Source organism: Hyperolius riggenbachi, chromosome 2 (assembly GCF_040937935.1).
Source record: "Hyperolius riggenbachi isolate aHypRig1 chromosome 2, aHypRig1.pri, whole genome shotgun sequence".
Lineage (NCBI taxonomy): Eukaryota > Metazoa > Chordata > Amphibia > Anura > Hyperoliidae > Hyperolius > Hyperolius riggenbachi.
The window spans coordinates 144,889,321-144,909,177 of NC_090647.1; the positions used below are offsets into that span (position 1 = coordinate 144,889,321).

The 19,857-nt window shown below is 45.0% G+C and overlaps 1 protein-coding gene across 3 annotated transcripts in view; it reads right to left on the bottom strand.

Moving 5' to 3' along the window:
- SMARCC2 (SWI/SNF related, matrix associated, actin dependent regulator of chromatin subfamily c member 2) overlaps positions 1 to 19,857 on the bottom strand; it is a 94,887-nt gene that overhangs the window by 24,421 nt on the left and 50,609 nt on the right. For all 3 annotated transcript variants that reach the window (XM_068267630.1, XM_068267631.1, XM_068267629.1), the window contains exons 11-20: positions 14,680 to 14,804; positions 14,535 to 14,594; positions 12,930 to 12,967; positions 10,490 to 10,620; positions 10,306 to 10,377; positions 8,096 to 8,209; positions 7,806 to 7,959; positions 2,204 to 2,320; positions 1,639 to 1,701; positions 575 to 833 (exon numbers count right to left, since the gene is read on the bottom strand). In XM_068267630.1, the coding sequence (XP_068123731.1) occupies positions 575 to 833; positions 1,639 to 1,701; positions 2,204 to 2,320; positions 7,806 to 7,959; positions 8,096 to 8,209; positions 10,306 to 10,377; positions 10,490 to 10,620; positions 12,930 to 12,967; positions 14,535 to 14,594; positions 14,680 to 14,804 (1,133 nt within the window). The remainder of the gene's footprint in view (positions 1 to 574; positions 834 to 1,638; positions 1,702 to 2,203; positions 2,321 to 7,805; positions 7,960 to 8,095; positions 8,210 to 10,305; positions 10,378 to 10,489; positions 10,621 to 12,929; positions 12,968 to 14,534; positions 14,595 to 14,679; positions 14,805 to 19,857) is intronic.

A 19,857-nucleotide genomic window follows, 5' to 3' on the forward strand; every position in this document is an offset into this window, starting at 1 on the left:
TCCTTTTAAACAATGCAATTTTTCTTGGCTGGGACCCTGATTCTGTGCCTCTAATACATTTAGCCATACACCCAGAAGAATCATGCAGATCAGGTGCTCTGACTAAAGTGGGACTGGATTAGCCATATGCTTGTTTCAGGGTTCTGACTTAGACACCATCGATGCCAAAAGATTAGCAGGACACCAGGCAACTGGTATTATTTAAAAAGAAACAAGTATGGCAGCCTCCATATCACTCTCACCTCGGGTTCACCCAAAGGCCAATGGTGACTGCACAACTGAGTAGGCCAAAATACTTTAATGTATAAATCCTTGCTTTAGGTTTAGTGATGACAATACTATAAAATACCAGCAAGATAACAGCTCCCATACAAACAGAGATCAGCTACAAGAAACAGCGAAGTAACATTGAACTCACATTGTAGTATGTCTGTTATTTATTCAAAGTCTGCACAAAGCAAAGGTTTGTTGTAAGTTATTTAGTAAATAGAAGAGGTTCTGCTTACAGCTATGTCATACGCTTGATGTTCAGTGCATGGAGTCTTGCAGTACATTACAACCATCAACGGCATACCTAGAGCTGATTTGGCTGCTGCAGACGCTACACGGGGGTCCACCACAGAGGCCAGGAAGGCTACAGTGCTCATTACAGGATTGCCAGACTGGCTAAACGGTATGGGTTGATAGGCCAAAGGACCCAGTGAAGCTTCAGAATCTTCCAAATATGGGTCCTCAATTGGCAGCCTTAGGAAGTGTAAGATACATTCATCTTGAGTGCGACTTCCAACATGTTCGGATACCTTGTTCCAATCGTCTTTGTACATTTCCAGAGCCTGAAAATAATGCAACATTCAGATTTCTCAATGTGGCAGTACAATCCCATGCAGAGGGTGAGGTATTTGAGTTTCCGCACACTGTGTTTTTGTGAGTGCAGGTGTTTTTGAAATCACACAGCATGCACTATCCAGAGGAAATCTAGGTTTCCTTTCAGTTTTGTGTGTTTGGAGTTTATATGCTACACTGCACTTGTTAAAAGTGGAGAATAAAACATTCTTACAGAAAACAGCATGTGCACCAAAAGTATTGACAAAGGCACACATTTTATGGCAAACGCAGATTCAAAGTGAGACAGCGCCCTGAAAGGAGATGTGATGGGAAGATCGGTGATGTTGTAGTGTACCTACTTCAAATATCCAATCAGGATAACATAGAACTTAAAAAATAGTTCAAAACACGATTGGACGTTTAATTCTCTATGACACTGGCCACAGTAACCACGGCACGAGACTGAAGTGCTTCGATTGGCTGACTCTGCAGCACATTGCCAGTGGTACCGCATGGCACATGATTGCTTGGGCTCAATGGCACCGCAACAATCTTTATAGATGGTATGGCATGCGCATAGTGGTGAAGTCGCGTGACACACTTCCTGTCTGGAAGCATACACTTGACTGAGGGGTTAGACGCAAGTGACATTTACGTTTGGGGGATGGGGTATGCAAATTTGCCTGTTGGTGCTATTTGCAGCAGTGGCAAATCTGCGTGCGCTGCAGTAGGTTCTTCTGCCGCTTGCAAATCGCATCACACCATGTGTCCAACCAACCTCAAACTCTGCTGTGCTTGTCTGACATGGGTTACCTCAAGTAGTAACAAAGTCTCCTGTTCAGTCCATTCCCGAGTGGCACTTGCAGCTGATTTACTCTGCAACACAATACAGAGATTGCTAGCTTTAAAGTCATAATCAGGCATAGGGAAACACATGCTAGAGATTATAATTCATTCTGGATCTTAGACAATAACATAAACATAACATCTTAGCATTTCTGAAGCTAAGAACATTTTCTACAAATAATAATATGAGCATGATTATTAGAATCTAGACTCGTGATGGTCAAGTAGATGCAAATAACTTCGAGTTGATGCAAATGTATGCACATTTTAATGCAAATGTATGCAGCTTGAAAATTAACCAATCACATTTTACCTCAGCAGGATTTGATTGGTTCATTTTCAAGCTGCATAAATTTGCATAAGAATGTGCATCAACTTGAAGTTATTTGCATCTACTTGACCATCACTAATCTAGACACCAGACTGCAAAAGAAGGATTAATGGAATTAGCAATACTCTCCATTGCTTCTCCCCAACTGGCCTTCCCCTCACAAGACTACCTGTATGCAGCAGCATCAGCGTGGAGCCTAACCTTGGACGTAGTGTTCTTTTTGCTATACATGTCAGTCCTCAGGCCAAAGTTCTGCAGGTCACTTGGTTTCTCTTTACCTTTATCTGGGAAATTCAGCATCTGCTGTGAGGCAGAAGTCTATCAACGACAAAGAGAAGAAAAAGATAAATGTTACAAGAAGCATGTAGAAGCAAATTCAATCAATTTTAATCAAATTAGCGTACAATTCTGAAGTTGCACTGTTCCTTATGCTATGACTTGACTTTCAAACATTCGGTAGAAACCTGACAGTGCCTCAGCGTGAGTCTTAGTTTCAGAGGCGGCCAAAAAGTATGCGGGGCCTGGGGCGAGTGTCACATGCGGGGCCTAGAGCCATAAGTGTAGGCCATATACCGTATCGCCACGTTCATGGGCTTGTCCGCCTTTAATGCAGTATTCCTTATTATCATTGTTTGAAAACAATTATGTCAGGTAAAGGCCACTAAGCCAACCAATGTAAAAACAAACATTTGCATGGTGGTTTTAAGTGCGGGGGTAGGGGAGCTCATGCGTCAATTAATTTGGAAATTCTACGGTTCATGTTTCACAAAATTCACATTGTAGTAGTAACTTTTGTCTTGCAAAATTCAGAAAATTCAGCAATCATGAAGCCCCCAACATGACCAACTCAGCAATCATGAGGCCCCCAACAAGACAAATTCAGCAATCATGAGGCCCCCAACAAGACAAATTCAGCAATCATGAGGCCCCCAACAAGACAAATTCAGCGATCTTGAGGTCCCCAACAAATCATGAGGCCCCCAAAAAGACAAATTCAGTAACCATGAGGCCCCCAACAAGACAAATTCAGCAGTCATGAGGCACATAAATAGACAGCATTTCACATAAATAGGCAGAATGCCCCCTTAATATGGTAGAAACCTCTCACCTGGCAGCAGTTCCCCAAAATACACTCAATCTGACAGCAGTGGTTCCCCAAAAATAGATAGCCCCTGGTCTATAGGTGGCCAGCGGTATAGATGCCCCCTGAACAGGTAGCCAGGGGTAGAGATGTCGCCAGAACAGGTAGCCAGGGGTATATGTGCCCAGTATATGTAGGTAGGGGTATATGTGCCCAGTATATGTAGTCAGGGATATATGTCCCCAGTATATGTAGCCAGGGGTATATGTGCCCAGTATATGTAGCCAGGGGTATATGTGCCCAGTATATGTAGCCAGGGGTATATGTGCCCAGTATATGTAGCCAGGGGGATATGTCCCCAGTATATGTAGCCAGGGGTATATGTGCCCAGTATATGTAGTCAGGGGTATATGTGCCCAGTAAATGTAGGCAGGGGTATATGTGCCCAGTATATGTAGCCAGGGGTATATGTGCCCAGTATATGTAGCCAGGGGTATATGTGCCCAGTATATGTAGCCAGGGGGATATGTCCCCAGTATATGTAGTCAGGTGTATATGTTCTCAGTATATATAGCCAGGGGGATATGTCCCCAGTATATGTAGTCAGGTGTATATGTTCTCAGTATATATAGCCAGGGGTATATGTCCCCAGTATATGTAGTCAGGGGTATATGTGCCCAGTATATATAGCCAGGGGTATATGTGCCCAGTATATGTAGTCAGGGGTATATGTCGGCAGGGGTACATGTGCCCAGTATATGTAGCCAGAGGTATATGTCCCAGTATATGTAGGCAGGTGTATATGTCCCCAGTATATATAGGCAGGTGTTTACGTCCCCAGAATATGTAGCCAGGTGTATATGTCCCCAGTATATGTAGTCAGGGGTATATGTTCCCAGTATATGTAGTCAGGGGTATATGTGCCCAGTATATGTAGTCAGGGGTATATGCGCCCAGTATATGTAGTGGGGGGTATATGTCCCCAGTATATGTAGCCAGGGGTATATGTGCCCAGTATATGTAGCCAGGGGTATATGTGCCCAGTATATGTAGGCAGGGGTATATGTGCCATGTATATGTAGCCAGGGGTATATGTGCCCAGTATATGTAGCCAGGGGGATATGTCCCCAGTATATGTAGTCAGGTGTATATGTTCTCAGTATATATAGCCAGGGGGATATGTCCCCAGTATATGTAGTCAGGTGTATATGTTCTCAGTATATATAGCCAGGGGTATATGTCCCCAGTATATGTAGTCAGGGCTATATGTCCCCAGTATATATAGCCAGGGGTATATGTGCCCAGTATATGTAGTCAGGGGTATATGTCGGCAGGGGTACATGTGCCCAGTATATGTCCCACTATATGTAGGCAGGTGTATACGTCCCCAGAATATGTAGCCAGGTGTATATGTCCCAGTATATGTAGTCAGGGGTATATGTCCCCAGTATATGTAGGCATGTGTATATGTCCCCAGTATATGTAGGCAGGTGTATATGTCCCCAGTATATGTAGGCAGGTGTATATGTCCACAGTATATGTAGTCAGGGGTATATGTCCCAGTATATGTAGGCAAGTGAATATGTCCCCAGTATATGTAGTCAGGGGTATATGTCCCAGTATATGTAGGCAGGTGTATATGTCCCAGAATAGGTAGCCAGGTGTCCCCCCAGCAGGAGGAGAGCAGCGCAGTGGAGGGAGAGCGGTGGGCACAGCAGCGGAGAAGGGGGGCCATCTCCCCCCCTTCCCTCACCTTAGGGTGTTCTCCCTCGCTCTCTCCTCTGAAACTAATGTGCGGGTGGCTGGCTGGCAGCGGGCGGAACTTACCTCCATCTCGTCGCAGGCGCGGGATGGATTTGCCGCTAGTCTGGTCTGGTCCAGACCAGAGCAGCGGCACCAGAACTTCCGGCGCTGGAGCGAGACGGAGGCGAGTTCTGCCCGCTGCCAGCCAGCCACCCGCACATTAGTTTCGGAGGAGAGAGCGAGGGAGGGAGAGCACCCTAAGGTGAGGGAAGGAGGGGGGAGATGGCCCCCCTTCCCCGCCGTCCGCACAGCTCTCCCTCTTCCCGGCTCCCCTCCTGCTGGCCGCACGGGCACGCGGCCAGGTGAGCGAGCGGTCGGCGGCCCACAGTGCGGGGCCTCTTCAAGCGTGGGGCCTGGGGCGATTGCCCCACTTGCCCCCCCCAAAGGCTGGCTCTGCTTAGGTTTAAAGGGAACCTTAACTGAGAGGGATATGGATGTTTCCTTTTAAACAATACCAGTTGCTTGTCAGTCCTGCTGATCTCTTAAGCTGCAGTAGTGGATGAAACACACACCTGAAACAAGCATGCGGCTAATCTAGTCTGACTTCAGTCAGAGCACCTGATCTAGATGCTTGTTGAGGGGCGGTGGCTAAAAGTATTAGAGAGACAGGATAAGGAGAGTCAGGCAACTGGTATTATTTTAAAAGGAAAAATCCATATCCTTCTCATTTTAGGTTCCCTTTAAGTGCATGAAATGTTTGCTTGCTGACTGGTATAAGTAGAGTAGGGACCCTTTCTACAGAGGAAACCACAACGCTGGTGAAAAGCTATAGTACAGAATGCTGTTGCATGCAATCCATTTTGAAAACAAATACTGTACCTTCTAGTTCTCAAACTGAATACCATTTGCAGCCTAGGTATTTTTATTGCTATTAGAGTTTTAGCTTGCTATATATTAAGTGCAAAGGGTTAATGATTGTATGATCACAGGTACTTATTAAGGTGTTAAATTCCTAGGCTGGTTAGTCTTTAATATATGACCTTTTCTATCCCATACGTTTATCAACGTTACATCCCATCTCTTCCCTCATGTAATCAACAGCTGTGTAGAATAATATAATTATGAAAAATGTAATTTTATGCGAGATACTGTAACGATTGGTGTCAGCACACAGAGAGAATCTGATTGTTGATGATCTGCAGAATCAACAACAATACAGATGTATACTTGATTATGGATGATCTGCAGAATCACCAATAATACAAGTATGACTAACCTCTGGACACCTAATGAGTAAAGTGCTAGATGAACTGAAGGCCATCTCCCGAGGAGCGGGAGATGTAAACGGCTCGACCAAGAGCCACCCGAGGGGCAGGTGGCCCTGGGCAGTGCAGAAACTATCTCCTTGATAGTGAGGACCTGGTAACCAGGGATAATGATATCAGATGGTAAACTGTACTGCAGCCAGGGTAAGAGACCACTGGCTGCTAACAGGCCGGACTCTCTGAGGAGCGGGAGTCCCGGTTGCAGCTGACACCTGGTGGAATGGTGTTACTACTAGTACAGTTAGACTGAGCACTCAGGGAGAGTGACAGCTAGAGTGGTCGGGCAAGCCAGGTCGGCAACACATGAGCAGATCAGGTACAGAGAGAGAGACTGGTTCGGTAACCGGGTACAGGCAGGGTCTGGCAACAGGTAAGCAGATATGCAGAGTAACCGAATCAGAAAGCAAGAGAAAGGTCGACAGAGCAAATGCTCATAACATATAAGTATAACAAAGTCCTAGACTGGGGTGTGAGTTCCTTGGTCTCGACACCCTGGAAGTAGTCTAGAGTATAACACAGTAATAGCACAGTGTTCCTAAGCTTGAGTGTGTGGTCCTTGGTCACAACACCCTGGAACTGGTCTAAAGTATAACACAGCAATGACACAGTATCCCTAAGCTTGGGGTGTGAGGTCCTTGGTCACAACACCCTGGAACTGGTCTAAATGATAACACAGCAATGACACAGTATCCCTAAGTTTGGGTGTGAGGTCCTTGGTCTCGACACCCTGGAACTGGTCTAACATATAACACAAACGTAATCTGGCTAAGTGTGAATTCCCAGGTCCTCCTGGTTCTAACACACTGTAAAGATCTGACTGGTCTGAGTGTTCACACGTTAGTATTCGCAACGGCAGACTACCAGCAACTGACAGGCAAAAAGTATATATAGTGCAGCGCTCCTCAGCGCCGCCCAGTCCCACTCAGCCAATCACCCACTGCGCTGGGATCAGCTGATCGTCCTGATCAGCTGATCCCTCTCCTATTGGCATAAAGGTCCTGCCTCCTAGCGTGCGCGCGCGTAGCTCTCCATCTGTGTGCACTACTAGGCTCAGACAAACCAGATGCATGCTGCTGTGTGGAAACCGCCGGTCTGAACGCGGAGACACCTGCCCCGCTGCCAGACCGCGCGGCGGTATCTCCGCAATCCATTACAGATACTATATATAAATATCCACAGAAAACCAGTTACAATAATAAAATCCTTTTTATTAGACATCCAGAAAAAAAACAGCATTAAAGCGAACACGTTTCAGAGAACCAAGTGTTCTTAGTAATAGCTGCTATCAAAGCCGCTATCATTCATCATGAAGGACACTTGCTTGTCTGAAACATGTTAGCTGGTGTAATATTTTTTCTGGATGTCTAATAAAAAGGAGCATGGCTTTTATTGTTGTACCTAGTGTGCTGCAGATCTTTGTATATATTATAGGTCTGCTGCCTAGAGGCTGGAGGACTGATGCAGCACCATTGTGGTAACGAAGGAGGTCTTAGCGGTGCCAAGTGTGTGTTCTAATTTAACGGCTTAACTGATGAGTGAACTAAAAACGTTATTTTTTACTGTCAAATAATCTACATTGAGCAGTAATTATGGATTGCAGGTTAATCCTTATATAACAGCTGTATTATGAGCACTACAAGAACAGCAAGCCTACCTGTGGCGTTTTTGGCTGCAGTGGTACCAGTCCAGAAGGTGTATCAGCTAAAACATGGAAATGTGATGTAGGAGGTGGTCCCATCGGTGTAGGACGACTCTCTGCATCCACTTGGTAGTTAATTAACCCCCACTGTTCCAGGAAAGCATGGACCCTGTATGGAGAATTACAAACATATCATGAGACAGCAAGATTCGCCAAACAGAAACAATACAAAGCTGTTCTGCTATGAACTGCTGCAAAATCAATATTTCCAGTCCTATGAGATAATATTCTCCTGTCACACATACCTCATGATAGCACAAACATCCCCTGCTAGGTTGCGCCGGCATGCTGTGGAAGTGAGGTATTCCTGAGGGTTCAGTCGATACGTGTCAATCATGAAGTTTCGATATGCCAAGTAACTAAATATAATAAAGAGTTCAATACTTTGGTGAGTTATTTGCTAAATTTGCAGCTTCACATTTTGACAAACTGGAAATGCCTTAGAATTAATTCCTGATTATCTGTATGTCTCTAACATCTTGAGAGAGCCACATAGAAGCTTGCAATGATGAAGTGAGCTGCTCTAATGTAGCAGGGAAAAGCATGAGAGCAGTATGATCAGGTGACAGATATATCATGCTCTGATTTGCTGGTCCTAATCATGTGTCACATCTGGTTTCTGTGTAGGCTAAACCGGGAAAGTGATTCTGGAAAATCAGAGCCTTATAAATATGTCACCAGATCAAACTGACCACATGCTTCTCCATGTATCCTACTACACACACCTGATGGCATGTTCACGAGATTTATTGGCAATCTTTATGGGTCCAAAATCCACAGTACATATGATATCTAACAAAAAGTTCCCCATTCACACAAGTGTGATTTGAAGTATACCCATGGAAAAAAAGCTCTATCCATTAATTTATTCTGTTTTCTTCTGTGCTCTTTTCTATACTATATTGAGCCAGGAGGTGATAACACAAGGCAATTTGTGATGCTGCTAGATACATTTGTGGATGAATCCCAAATTAAAATTTTCAATTTCTGGTGGTAGAAAAAAAGAAAATTGTTCCTGGAACTTGTTGAAGTAAAGTTTGGATCTAGTGCTATTTATGTCACATATTTACACAGTGCCAACAGTGGTTACAGAGTACATAGGAGATATTTATTTCAGTCCCTGCCTGCATAAGAGCTTATAATGTCATACACGTTCACTCTGAGCATTTTATTAGAAAACATTACACTGATACAGGGCAGGATAGAGTCCGCCTTTGACCTCAAATGCGCTTCAGCTTCCTGTGCTATGGATTTTAAAGAATGTTGGTGTTGAAAACATTACTTTTGAAATCCTGGTTGATTAGGAAATGTTCGCATAACTAAACAGTAGATTTGTCAGCTCCAATTTTAACACATCCCAAACCATCACCAGGTTGGACTGTAAATAAAAAGAAGGATTGGTTCACCCTTCTGGTGTTAGCATCTGCGTGCCTCAGCAGCTTTCAACTGTCCAGCGTTAGTAAGTCTGTGCCCACTACAGTCCCAGGTTTCTGGTGATGGCCAACAGGAGTAGAACCTAATGTGGTTCAATATTTTGTGCACTGCAGAACGCTTCTCTGCTCACCACAGTTGTAAAGAGTGATTATCTAAGTTTCTATGGGCTTTCTGTCAGCTTGAACCAATGTATCTATTCTCCTCTGACCTTTCTTATTAAAAAGGTGTTTGTGCGCAGAACTGCCACTCGCTATTTGTTTTTTCAGGGCAGTGGAGTCGGTACAAAAATCATCCGACTCCTCAGTTAATGAAACCACCGACTCCTCGACTCAGGCTCTACATCCCGGAGTTTTTTTTTTGCACCATTCTGAACATTGTTGTGTATGAGAATTACAGAAATACTGAAACTAGCCCATCTGGCACCAACAATCATGCCATGGCGAAAATCACAGAGATCATATTTTTTTGTTTGCACTTTGCTTGCATGCCTACATAAATGCATGAATAAGCAGATGTACAGGTGTACCTAATAAAGTGCTGTGTGAATTTACAGGCGCACTCTGCGGTGCCAAGAATCCAATAAGTGTAACAGAATGAAGATAATAAAGGATTATGAGTAAAGACCACTGCAGTTATAAAACATGTTAGCTGAGAACTCTGACACCTTTGAGATTCATTTAACTTTTTTAGGCATTGTGCAGATCTGCACCTTTTGATTGGACGTATTAGCCCTGTGTTCCTGTACTGCCTTGCTCCAGGTAATACAGTATAGAGGTTGGAGTCTATACAGTATATTTCCCTATATACATTAGTGGTAAAGTAAAGCAACCGAAGGTAAAGTATACAAATATACGGAGAGCATACAAACACCCTCCACAGTGTCTCTTGTGGAAACAGCTCCCAGACAAAGGAGCTGAAAGGTACACATAATATTTACTGTAGCTATTCTACTCTAAGCGGGTTTAAAACTAAGTAACAGTCCTTTGCTTAGAACCCCTTTACCCTGAAGAATAAAACTTACATCTCAGGTGTTTTTGATTTGTTCTTGCCATTAAAGAACTCGGGCAGTGCTCGTCGTTCTATTGCATGCACACTACAAAAAAGCACAAAGGACACGTGAGTAAAATAGCTGCAATTATTTGAAGGAACTTTAGTATAAATCTTATTTAAAACAAAAAATAAGGTTGAATGAATTTACACGGTACCTATTATAGTCAAACCAGGCTGCATAACTGGGGATGATTATGTGATGTGTTTGTTCTGTTACATTGTCCTCATGAAGGTCAGAGGTCTTCACTTGTTCAGTTTTGATCCCTAAGGAGTTCTCATCTTCTTCCTAAAGGAACCAATCAAGATTAAAGCAGGATTCATGTTTACAAACTCAATATTTAACCAAGAACCCACAAATCATACATTCAGAATGTGCAAGTTAAGCTGACAGGAACATGCTCTGAGTTCAGGTCACCACCAGTCATGTGTGAGTCTGTCTGCACAGGTACACCACAACTGACTTCACATTTTGGGTAAATTACTTCAAAATTGACATTGAGGCTGTCGCCTCTTCAGATAGTTCTATGCACAGAATACTGGTGACATTGAGCTCGGAATTTATTTACAATTGTGAACTCTGAATTTACGATGCCTCAGTGAGTCTCAATTGTGTGAGGGATTGAGTAAACAAGGGGTCTTATCTATTAATCAGCAAACAACCTCTCAAGACCCCATTTAGATGTTCTGTATCATTTAAGGGCCTGTTTGAACTGAGAGATTAGCGGGTGATTCTAGCGCAATTGAAAGTATATGGCAGTGATCTCGCCACCGATCCAATCACGGACAGTGCTTAACCATTTTCGCTTTTTGGACATGACTGTCACGTCCAAAAGGCTGCTGCGCGCTCCCGCGTTTTCCCGTGCCGCCCCCGGTAGCCCAGAGAGCAATGAATGGGATCATTCATTCATTGATCTAAGTCCCTGGTAGAAAAACCGACAGCTTCTTTTCAGAGAAAAGCAACCATAACACTATGAATCAGTCCATAGCCAACTCCATAAAGGTAATATATAATGCTTATTAAGGATACCAAAAAACAATAAAAGCAAATAAAATCAGTCAGCAGGGGTTCACATCAGGTGGGGTACAATAACAACACTCTGGAGTATAATATAATAATAATAAATATAGGTCAGTAATGACACTGAATAAAAGAGTGTTGAATTACCCATAGGGAAATGCACACAGTAAAGAGAAAATGAAAACAAGGTTCAGCATAGACCACACTGTACACAATGACAGCAAATTGTAAAGTGGACGATAAAACCTAAGTCTTCATACATTAAGGTCTAATCAAACTGTGCACTTACCCCAGGGAGAGACCCCAGACCGAGGACCCACAGCTGTGCGCAATCTCACGCGTTCCGGACCCCTGTCCTTGTCCGACGAAGGAAGTGTGAGCAGTGATTTAACCGCGCTAATCGCGGTAAAAACACCCATGCAAATCGGTAGCACTAAGCGCTACAGTATAGCGATTTATAGTGTGAATGGGGCATAAAGCATCTTAAAGTGACCCTGATATGGGAGATTAAGCATAAAATATAATACCTGGGGCTTCCTCCAGCCCCCTCTGGCCTGATTGCTCCCACATTGTCCTCTTCTGCTTGCCTGTTTATCTGCAATTGACCCCGGAAAGTCCTCTGGCCAGGGCCAACTGCGCACGTGCGGCCCGGCCGTGCTCCCGCTGTATTCACGTTGCCTGGAGAGCTCTGTGCCTGTAAGGATGGGAGCAAGACAGGGGAACGCGCCTGGCCAGGTTGTGCATGCACCAATTGGCCCCAACTGATGGATCTTCCAGGGACAGTGCGGGTTGAATGGAGAGGGCGAAGAGGACCGCCATGGGAGCAATCAGGCCGGGGAGGGCTGGAGGAAGCCCCAGGTATGTATATTTTATTGGGGGGAGGGGGGGTCCCGTCTATGGTATATGCATTCACACCTGCAAAAAAAATCTATGCAGCCCTTCTGATGTTGCATGTAAACAGCTGTCTGTTCCAACATCTTGTAAGCAAACAGGATTTAAAACTGACAAAGGCTGCACAGCCAAAAGCTTGCTTACTTTTATTCTTTTACGTTATCCAATAAATGGTATCATCCTGATTCAAAACTTCTTACATTCAGTATGAAAACCTATGACCGGTCAATTAACCGTTTTATTTACTTTTAGTGTTGACTTCCCCAACATAGTTTACTACAAAACAAGTCATTTTGTAGCTAAATTTTTGTTCATTGGAGGCTGTATGCCATAACATGTTTATCACATCAACGGTATTTTCAATGGGGCGGCATAGTGGACGGCACTTTTGCCTCTTGCAGTGCTGAGGCTGACTCTGGTCCAGGACACTATTTGCATGGGGTCTGTATGATCTGCCCGTGTTTGTGTGGGTTTCCTTTAGGTACTCTGGTTTATTCCCACATCCCTAAAACATACAGGTAAGCTAACTGTTGTACCTGCAAAATTACCCTAGTCTGCAACATACGACTATTAGATAGTGAGCCTCTCTGAGGGACACTACATACTCTGTTAAGTGGTGTGGAAGATGTCAGAATTATGGAAATACTAAATAAATACGATTATCACTTTGTAGTAAAACAACCCACCTTAGTTATAGCTTCCATACTCTCATCTTCTTGTTCATCTGTAAGAGACCATACACTTTTTGTGAAGTGGCTTTGGAGGACCTTATTTACATCATCAATCATAGAAACAATATTAAAATAACCCACTAAAAAATGCTGCAGACTTGACAAAATAATGCAAGCACTGAATTACTGTTCATTTATAACCTTGACGCTCCATTACCTACCAAGTTTTTATTACTCAGACAGAATCTATGCAAACAATGTTGTAACAATTTTACTAAAAACAAACCAACAAAAAAAACAAACAACAAATTGATTGTTGTTCAATATGATGATGAGCAATGAAAAAAGTTCAAGTAACCGGACAGAACTTTTGCACAAAAACGTACTGATAAGCAGATGATTCAACATCAGTGCAGGAAATATCCCATTCCATCTTATCAGTTTGATGGAATTAACATATTCAAGGGAACAAATGGAATGTGCAGCCACCTGTCCTGTAAAGGCTGTATGCATGTATAGATACAATGATTGATAATAAGGACTTGCCTGCTGTCTTTTAAGGCCCGTACACACGCCACACGCTAGATCAGGGGTAGGGAACCTATAGCTCGGGAGCCAGATGAGGCTCTTTTGATGACTGCATCTGGCTCACAGACAAATCAGTAGGGGTTGATTCACTAAGCTACACTGCTCAAGCAGCACAGCTTAGTGTGGCAGCGCAAGTAACATTTTCTAAGTAGGCATGCTACTGCTGTAGCATGCACTACTAACTTACTCACGCTACCCCAAAATGAACAGCTGTTCCAATTGTCCCACTCTAGGCCCTGTCAGGTCCAGTGACTTTGTAGGATGAGATCCCTGCTCTTTGATTGGCCCAATAGGCTGCCTGTCACTTGACCCCTGCGCTAGATGGAGATCACCGTACAAGGTTCAGGACCCGATCCCTGGGACAACATTGTTGGGCCAAAGCTGTATAGACACATAGTTAGCCTGCAGGCTTACAATGTGTTCTGTTACAATACGGGCGGGGGAGGGTTGACAGAGCAGCATAGATGTAATGTCAAGGGGGCACAGTGAGGACTGTGCTCTGCTGGATTAATCTACCAGGAAGACCTATGGATGGCCAACCATGTTTGCTGCACACACGCTGGATTATTGGCAGAGGTAGTCTTTATCAGCCGCCCGAGCCAACATTAATCTACCATGTGTACAGGCCTTTGTGGTCATTAGATTTGACACACGCTTTCAGTTTGTTATGGGCAAAGCTGAGCACAGAGAGCCTGAACTCTCTATTGGATTTCTTCAGTCTATGCAAGAATGGCCGCAGCCAAATAAGAGTGCACTTCAAGCAGCTGCCAGGGAGAGGCAGTTTGGTGACCTCAGACAATGCTTTATAGTCATTCCATCACCAGTGTAGCAAGGTAAAACAATATGTATGCCTAGCATTCTGCTTAAACTATGTATAAATAAACAGCCATGTGGAAATTCTGCAGTTTTTCATTGCAGTAAAATCAAATGACAACACGACAGTGTCATGTCTGTACAGAAAATGCTTGTTATACATATATTGTGGTCATACAGCAAAAGGGCGTTTCAAAACACAATCACAAAGTAACTCACCGAGGTCAGTCACGGTGCCGCCTTTTACTGGGGCAGATTCAGAATCTTTCTTGGTATTGACTAAAGAAGGGTGAAAAAATAATAGTCTGCATGCTGATAAAATATAGGATTATATAAAGCTTGGACTTCTGAAAAGTATACATACCAGCTTTAGGAAGGGTAACTTCCTCTACGTTAGGCACAGGTGAAGGCTCATCCATATCCTTAGTCAGGTCCTCTTGCTCCTCCTCACGATGACCCCTTTTTGATTTGGTATAAGGAGTGGAAGGTCTATGGGTAACAATGTTATGAATAAGAAGTCATAACTGTGATAACAAAGGAATTCAGCCAAACTAAAACAAAAAAATGATCTAAAAAAAAAGTAAACTACCCTCATATCCTAAAGACATTTATGCCTACCAATTCATACTCATGGCTTATTATTTTTCAATAGTACCTCCTCATCTCCCTCACCTCACTGGACCTCTACCTCTCTTTTCTTTCCCTTTCTCTCCTACTATCCACTAAAATTTCTCTTCCCTTTACTCTTAACTGACTTACTGAGTGATTAAGAGGTATGGGCAGCTGTCTCAGCAAGAGAAACCATATGTGTTGCTCATGCAAACCTATGTATCTGGAGAGTACCTTTGGATATAAAGATAGCAGGATACGTGTAGCTGACTCTATATACTGAGGAGCACTGCTTACACGCTTACCTTTTCTAGGAGTATTTTTTTATCCAACCCCTCACTCACAGGAGGGTGGGCCACTTTAGCCAATGGTATGTTCTGACCGCTACCTAAAACCCAGCCGTGAGAGGCCATATCAATGGGCACAAGAGTACCACTAATGACAACTTCGTAGTAGCTACCAGGCTAACCACGGGCGTCCACACGTCGGGCAAATTGGGGCATCTGCCCTGCCTTGGACGCCCGCTGCCCCCCCCCCCCCCCCGTCCGCCGCTGCCCCCCTCTAGCCGCCGCTCCCGTCCCCAGCGTCAGACCTCGAACAGGTGGCGACCAATAGTGCAGGCGCTAGGACCTAGCACACCGCACTGATATGCGGTAGTGACATCACTTCCGCATATAGAGCGTGGTGCGTCCGTGCGCCCGCTCTAACTGGTCGGGTCGCCGGCTGATCTTGAGGTCTGACGCTGGGCTGTCAAGGTAAGGGGGGGGGGGGTGCCTGTTACTACCTAACTGGGGGTCCCTGTCACTACTTAACCTGGGGGGGGGGGCTCCTGTCACTACCTAACCTGGGGGGGCACCTGTCACTGCCTAACCTGGGGGTCCCTGTCACTACCTAACCTTGGGGGCGCGGGGGGGGGGGGCTCCTGTCACTACCTAACCTGGAGGGGGGGGCTCCTGTCACTACCTAATCTGCGGGGGCACCTGTCACTACCTAACCTGGGGGTCCCTGTCACTACCTAACCTGGGGGGGGGGCTCCTGTTACTACCTAACCTGGGGGGGGCCCTGTCACTACCTAATCTGGGGGGGGCTCCTGTCACTACCTAATCTGGGGGGGGGCTCCTGTCACTGCCTAACCTGGGGGTTCCTGTCACTACCTAATCTGGGGGAGGCACCTGTCACTACCTAACCTGGGGGTCCCTGTCACTACCTAACCTGGGGGGCACCTTTCTCTTCCTAACCTGGGGGTCCCTGTTGCTACCTAATCTGGGGGTCCTTGTCACTACCTAACCTGGGGGAGCACCTTCCACTTCCTAACCTGGGGGTCCCTGTCACTACCTAACCTGGGGGGCACCTGTCACTACCTAAACTGGGGTCCCTGTCACTTCCTAACCTGGGGGTGCCTGCCACTAACTAAACTGGGGGTCCCTGTCACTTCCTAACCTGGGGGCACCTGTCACTTCCTAACCTGGGGGTCCCTGTCACTACCTAACTGAGGGTCCCTGTCACTTCCTAACCTGGGGGTCCCTGTCACTACATAAACTGGGGGGCACCTGTCACATCCTAACCTGGGGGGCGCCTGTCAGTACCTAACTGGGGGTCCCTGTCACTTCCTAACCTGGGGGTCCCTGTCACTACCTAACCTGGGGGTCCATGTCACTACCTAACCTGGGGGTCCCTGTCACTTCCTAACCTGCTGTTTCCTGTCACTACCTAACTGGGGGCACCTGTCACTACCTAACCTGGGGGGCACCTGTCACTTCCTAACCTGGGGGTCCCTGTCACTTCCTAAACTGGGGGCGCCTGTCACTACATAACTGGGGGTCCCTGTCACTGCCTAACCTGGGGGTCCCTGTCATTACCTAACCTGGGGGGCGCCTGTCACTTCCTAACCTGGGGGTCCTTGTCTCTACCTAACTGGACTTGGGGTCCCTGTCACTACCTAACCTGGGGGTCCCTGTCACTACCTAACTGGGGGTCCCTGTCACTACCTAACTGGGGGTCCCTGTCACTACCTAAACTGGGGGGCAACTGTCATTACCTAACCTGGGGGGCGCCTGTCACTACCTAACTGGGGGGCTCCTGGTGCTATCGAAACTAGGGGGCCCCTGTCACTACCTAACCTATCCAGGCCAGCCAGCCCAGCATCACCACCAGCCAACTAGCCCAGAATCACTGTCAAAAAAGCCACAGCATCACCACCAGTCAGGCCAGCATTTACTTCAACCAGCCAAGCACAGCCCAGCATCACCGCCAGCCAGGTCACAGCATCACCGCCAGCCAACCCGGCCACAGCATCACCGCCAGCCAGTCCGGCCACAGCATCACCGCCAGCCAGCCCGGCCACAGCATCACCGCAAGGCCTTTCAGCCCACACATCATCCCCAATCCAGCCATAAACAGTATTGCCAGGCCAGCCAGGCACAGCAGTCAGTAGAGGAGAATTCAGAAGTCAGGTCTACCATATTAAGGGGGCATTCTGCCTATTTATGTGAAATGCTGTCTATTTATGTGTCTCATGACTGCTGAATTTGTCTTGTTGGGGGCCTCATGATTGCTGAAGTTGTCTTGTTTGGGGCCTCATGATTTTTTGAGGGGCCTCAAGATTGCTGAATGTGTCTTGTTGGGGGCCTCATGATTGCTGAACGTGTCTTGTTGGGGGCCTCATGATTTGTTGGGGGCCTCACGATTGCTAAATTTGTCTTGTTGGGGGCCTCGTGATTTGTTAAGGGCCTCAAGATTGCTGAATGTGTCTTGTTGGGGGCATCATGATTGCTGAATGTGTCTTGTTGGGGGCCTCATGATTGCTGAATTTGTTTTGTTGGGGGCCTCCTGATTGCTGAATTTGTCTTGATGGGGGCCTCATGATTGCTGAATTTGTCTTGTTGTGGGTCACATGATTGCTAACTGCGAGACTATGGGAAAAGCTGAATCATCATCATATGAGACAATAGCATTAAACCAACTTTTTTAGCTTTTTAAAACAGAAAATAAAACTGGGAGGTTCTAAAAAAATGAATACACTTTTCAGATGTAGGATGGATGAAATTGTTTATCTTCACAGTCTATTTTCAACTTGGATTTTCCATAATGTTCATGTATGAGTTAAAACGTTTGTATTTAGTTTAAATTGCTGTTGCCACTTTGCGATAGATAAGTGACTTTTGGGTTGCAGTTTGGGCACTCGTCCTCCAAAAGGCTCACCACCACTGTCCTAATCTAATGTCCCACCACTGCTAAGTTCATGTAAATTTGTCTCCACCCATGGCCACACCCACATTCTGGTCCATGGCCACACCCATTTTTCAGCGCCACACAACTTAGCCTTCATATTTTTCGGCGCACAGCTTCACCAAAATCTTCTTCCCTGCCTTTTTGCCTCCCCATGCCTGCCCCCCCCCCCCCCCCCCACCCTTTGAAAATATTCGGCAGACGCCCATGTTGGTGACTCTTTACAACTACTTGTGTCACTGCTTGTCATTCTCACCCTGTTGACACCTAATAATTTGTCAAACTGGTATATACTGTATGGTTGTTCAAACTGACTGTATTTGTTAATGTTGCAATCAGGGCCAGTTTTACACTTTTTGCTGCCTCAGGCAAACTTGTGAGGATGCGCCCTCTTTACCCTGCACACCAGAAGCTGCTTCATCATGCCAAACACTATCATCCCTCCACCCCATAGCAAGAGAACGGGTCACTCTGATATGCCAGAGCAATGGTATACCCACAGTGCCACTCAGGCAACTCTAACAGTAAGTGTGTGCACCTCTAATGTCCCTCCACACCAAGCTGATATCTGTAAACAATAGGGATACCATCTTCTGACTGCCTAAAGAAACTAATAGTTAAATCGGATCCGAGATGAAAAACTAACTATAACAAGTAACTTGTCTATATATCTTATTTAAAGTTTAGATAGTTTACACAGTATCTCTAGCTGCAAACAGCTTCAAAATTTATGATTATTTATTCCTGTGATCCAATGAGGGCAGCAATGTTCTGTTTGTCACATTGTCACAGGCTGAGGGCTGGAGATGCTATCAGCTTGCCTGTGTGTAAATTCAGTCCCCTCTCCTCCCTCCTCCCCTCTGCCTCTGAAATCAATGGCTAGTAACCTCCTCCTCCTCCTGCCCAGACTGAGCACCCATAAGCCCTTGCTACAGTGCCAAGGCACAAAAGGAGCTGTAGACAAGGATTGTGTGGTTTATAGGGAATAAGGGTATTAAAACAATACAAAAAGTATTTGGCTTGAGGAATGCCCCATAAACTATATGAAAGGAACACAATTATGCAGTGAGTAAAAGTTTATCTCGGATCCACTTTAAAGTGGAATATAACCCAATATTTCTTCTTTGCTCTAAAAGATTATTTACAGCATATAATATACTAACACAATGTTTTTTTTTAAGTAAAACAGCATTTAAAGGGTTACATCACAGGACTGACTTTTTCTCCTGCAGGGGCAGCCTGCATCAGAACTGGTGATTAGCTTATCTTCTGTATACATTCTTTACTTGATACAATTAAGTAAACATTCTCTGGCTGTGCAGAAACTTATGCTAATGAGTCCTGAAGTGAAACACAGGTCAGAAATCACTGCTGCTGCATTTACAACAGAATTACAACAGTTATGAATAAAATGCACCAGCAGCTTTCAAAGTAAATAAACTAAACTTTGGGAAGTTATAATTTGTAAACGAATAATAATACTTGTGCACAAAATATGATAATTGTATGGGTTATAAAAAGTAGGAAACCACATTTTTGTTGAATATTTTTTCCTAGTTTTAAACCGCTTTAAATAGAAGACCGTGGCCAAATAAAATAGAAACAATGTTAACCCCTTGCACTCCAAACTCATACAGGTGTTAAAGCCATCAAAGATGATAAAAATGGAGGGAATTAGCATATAAAAATGCTGTAATTTTTCATG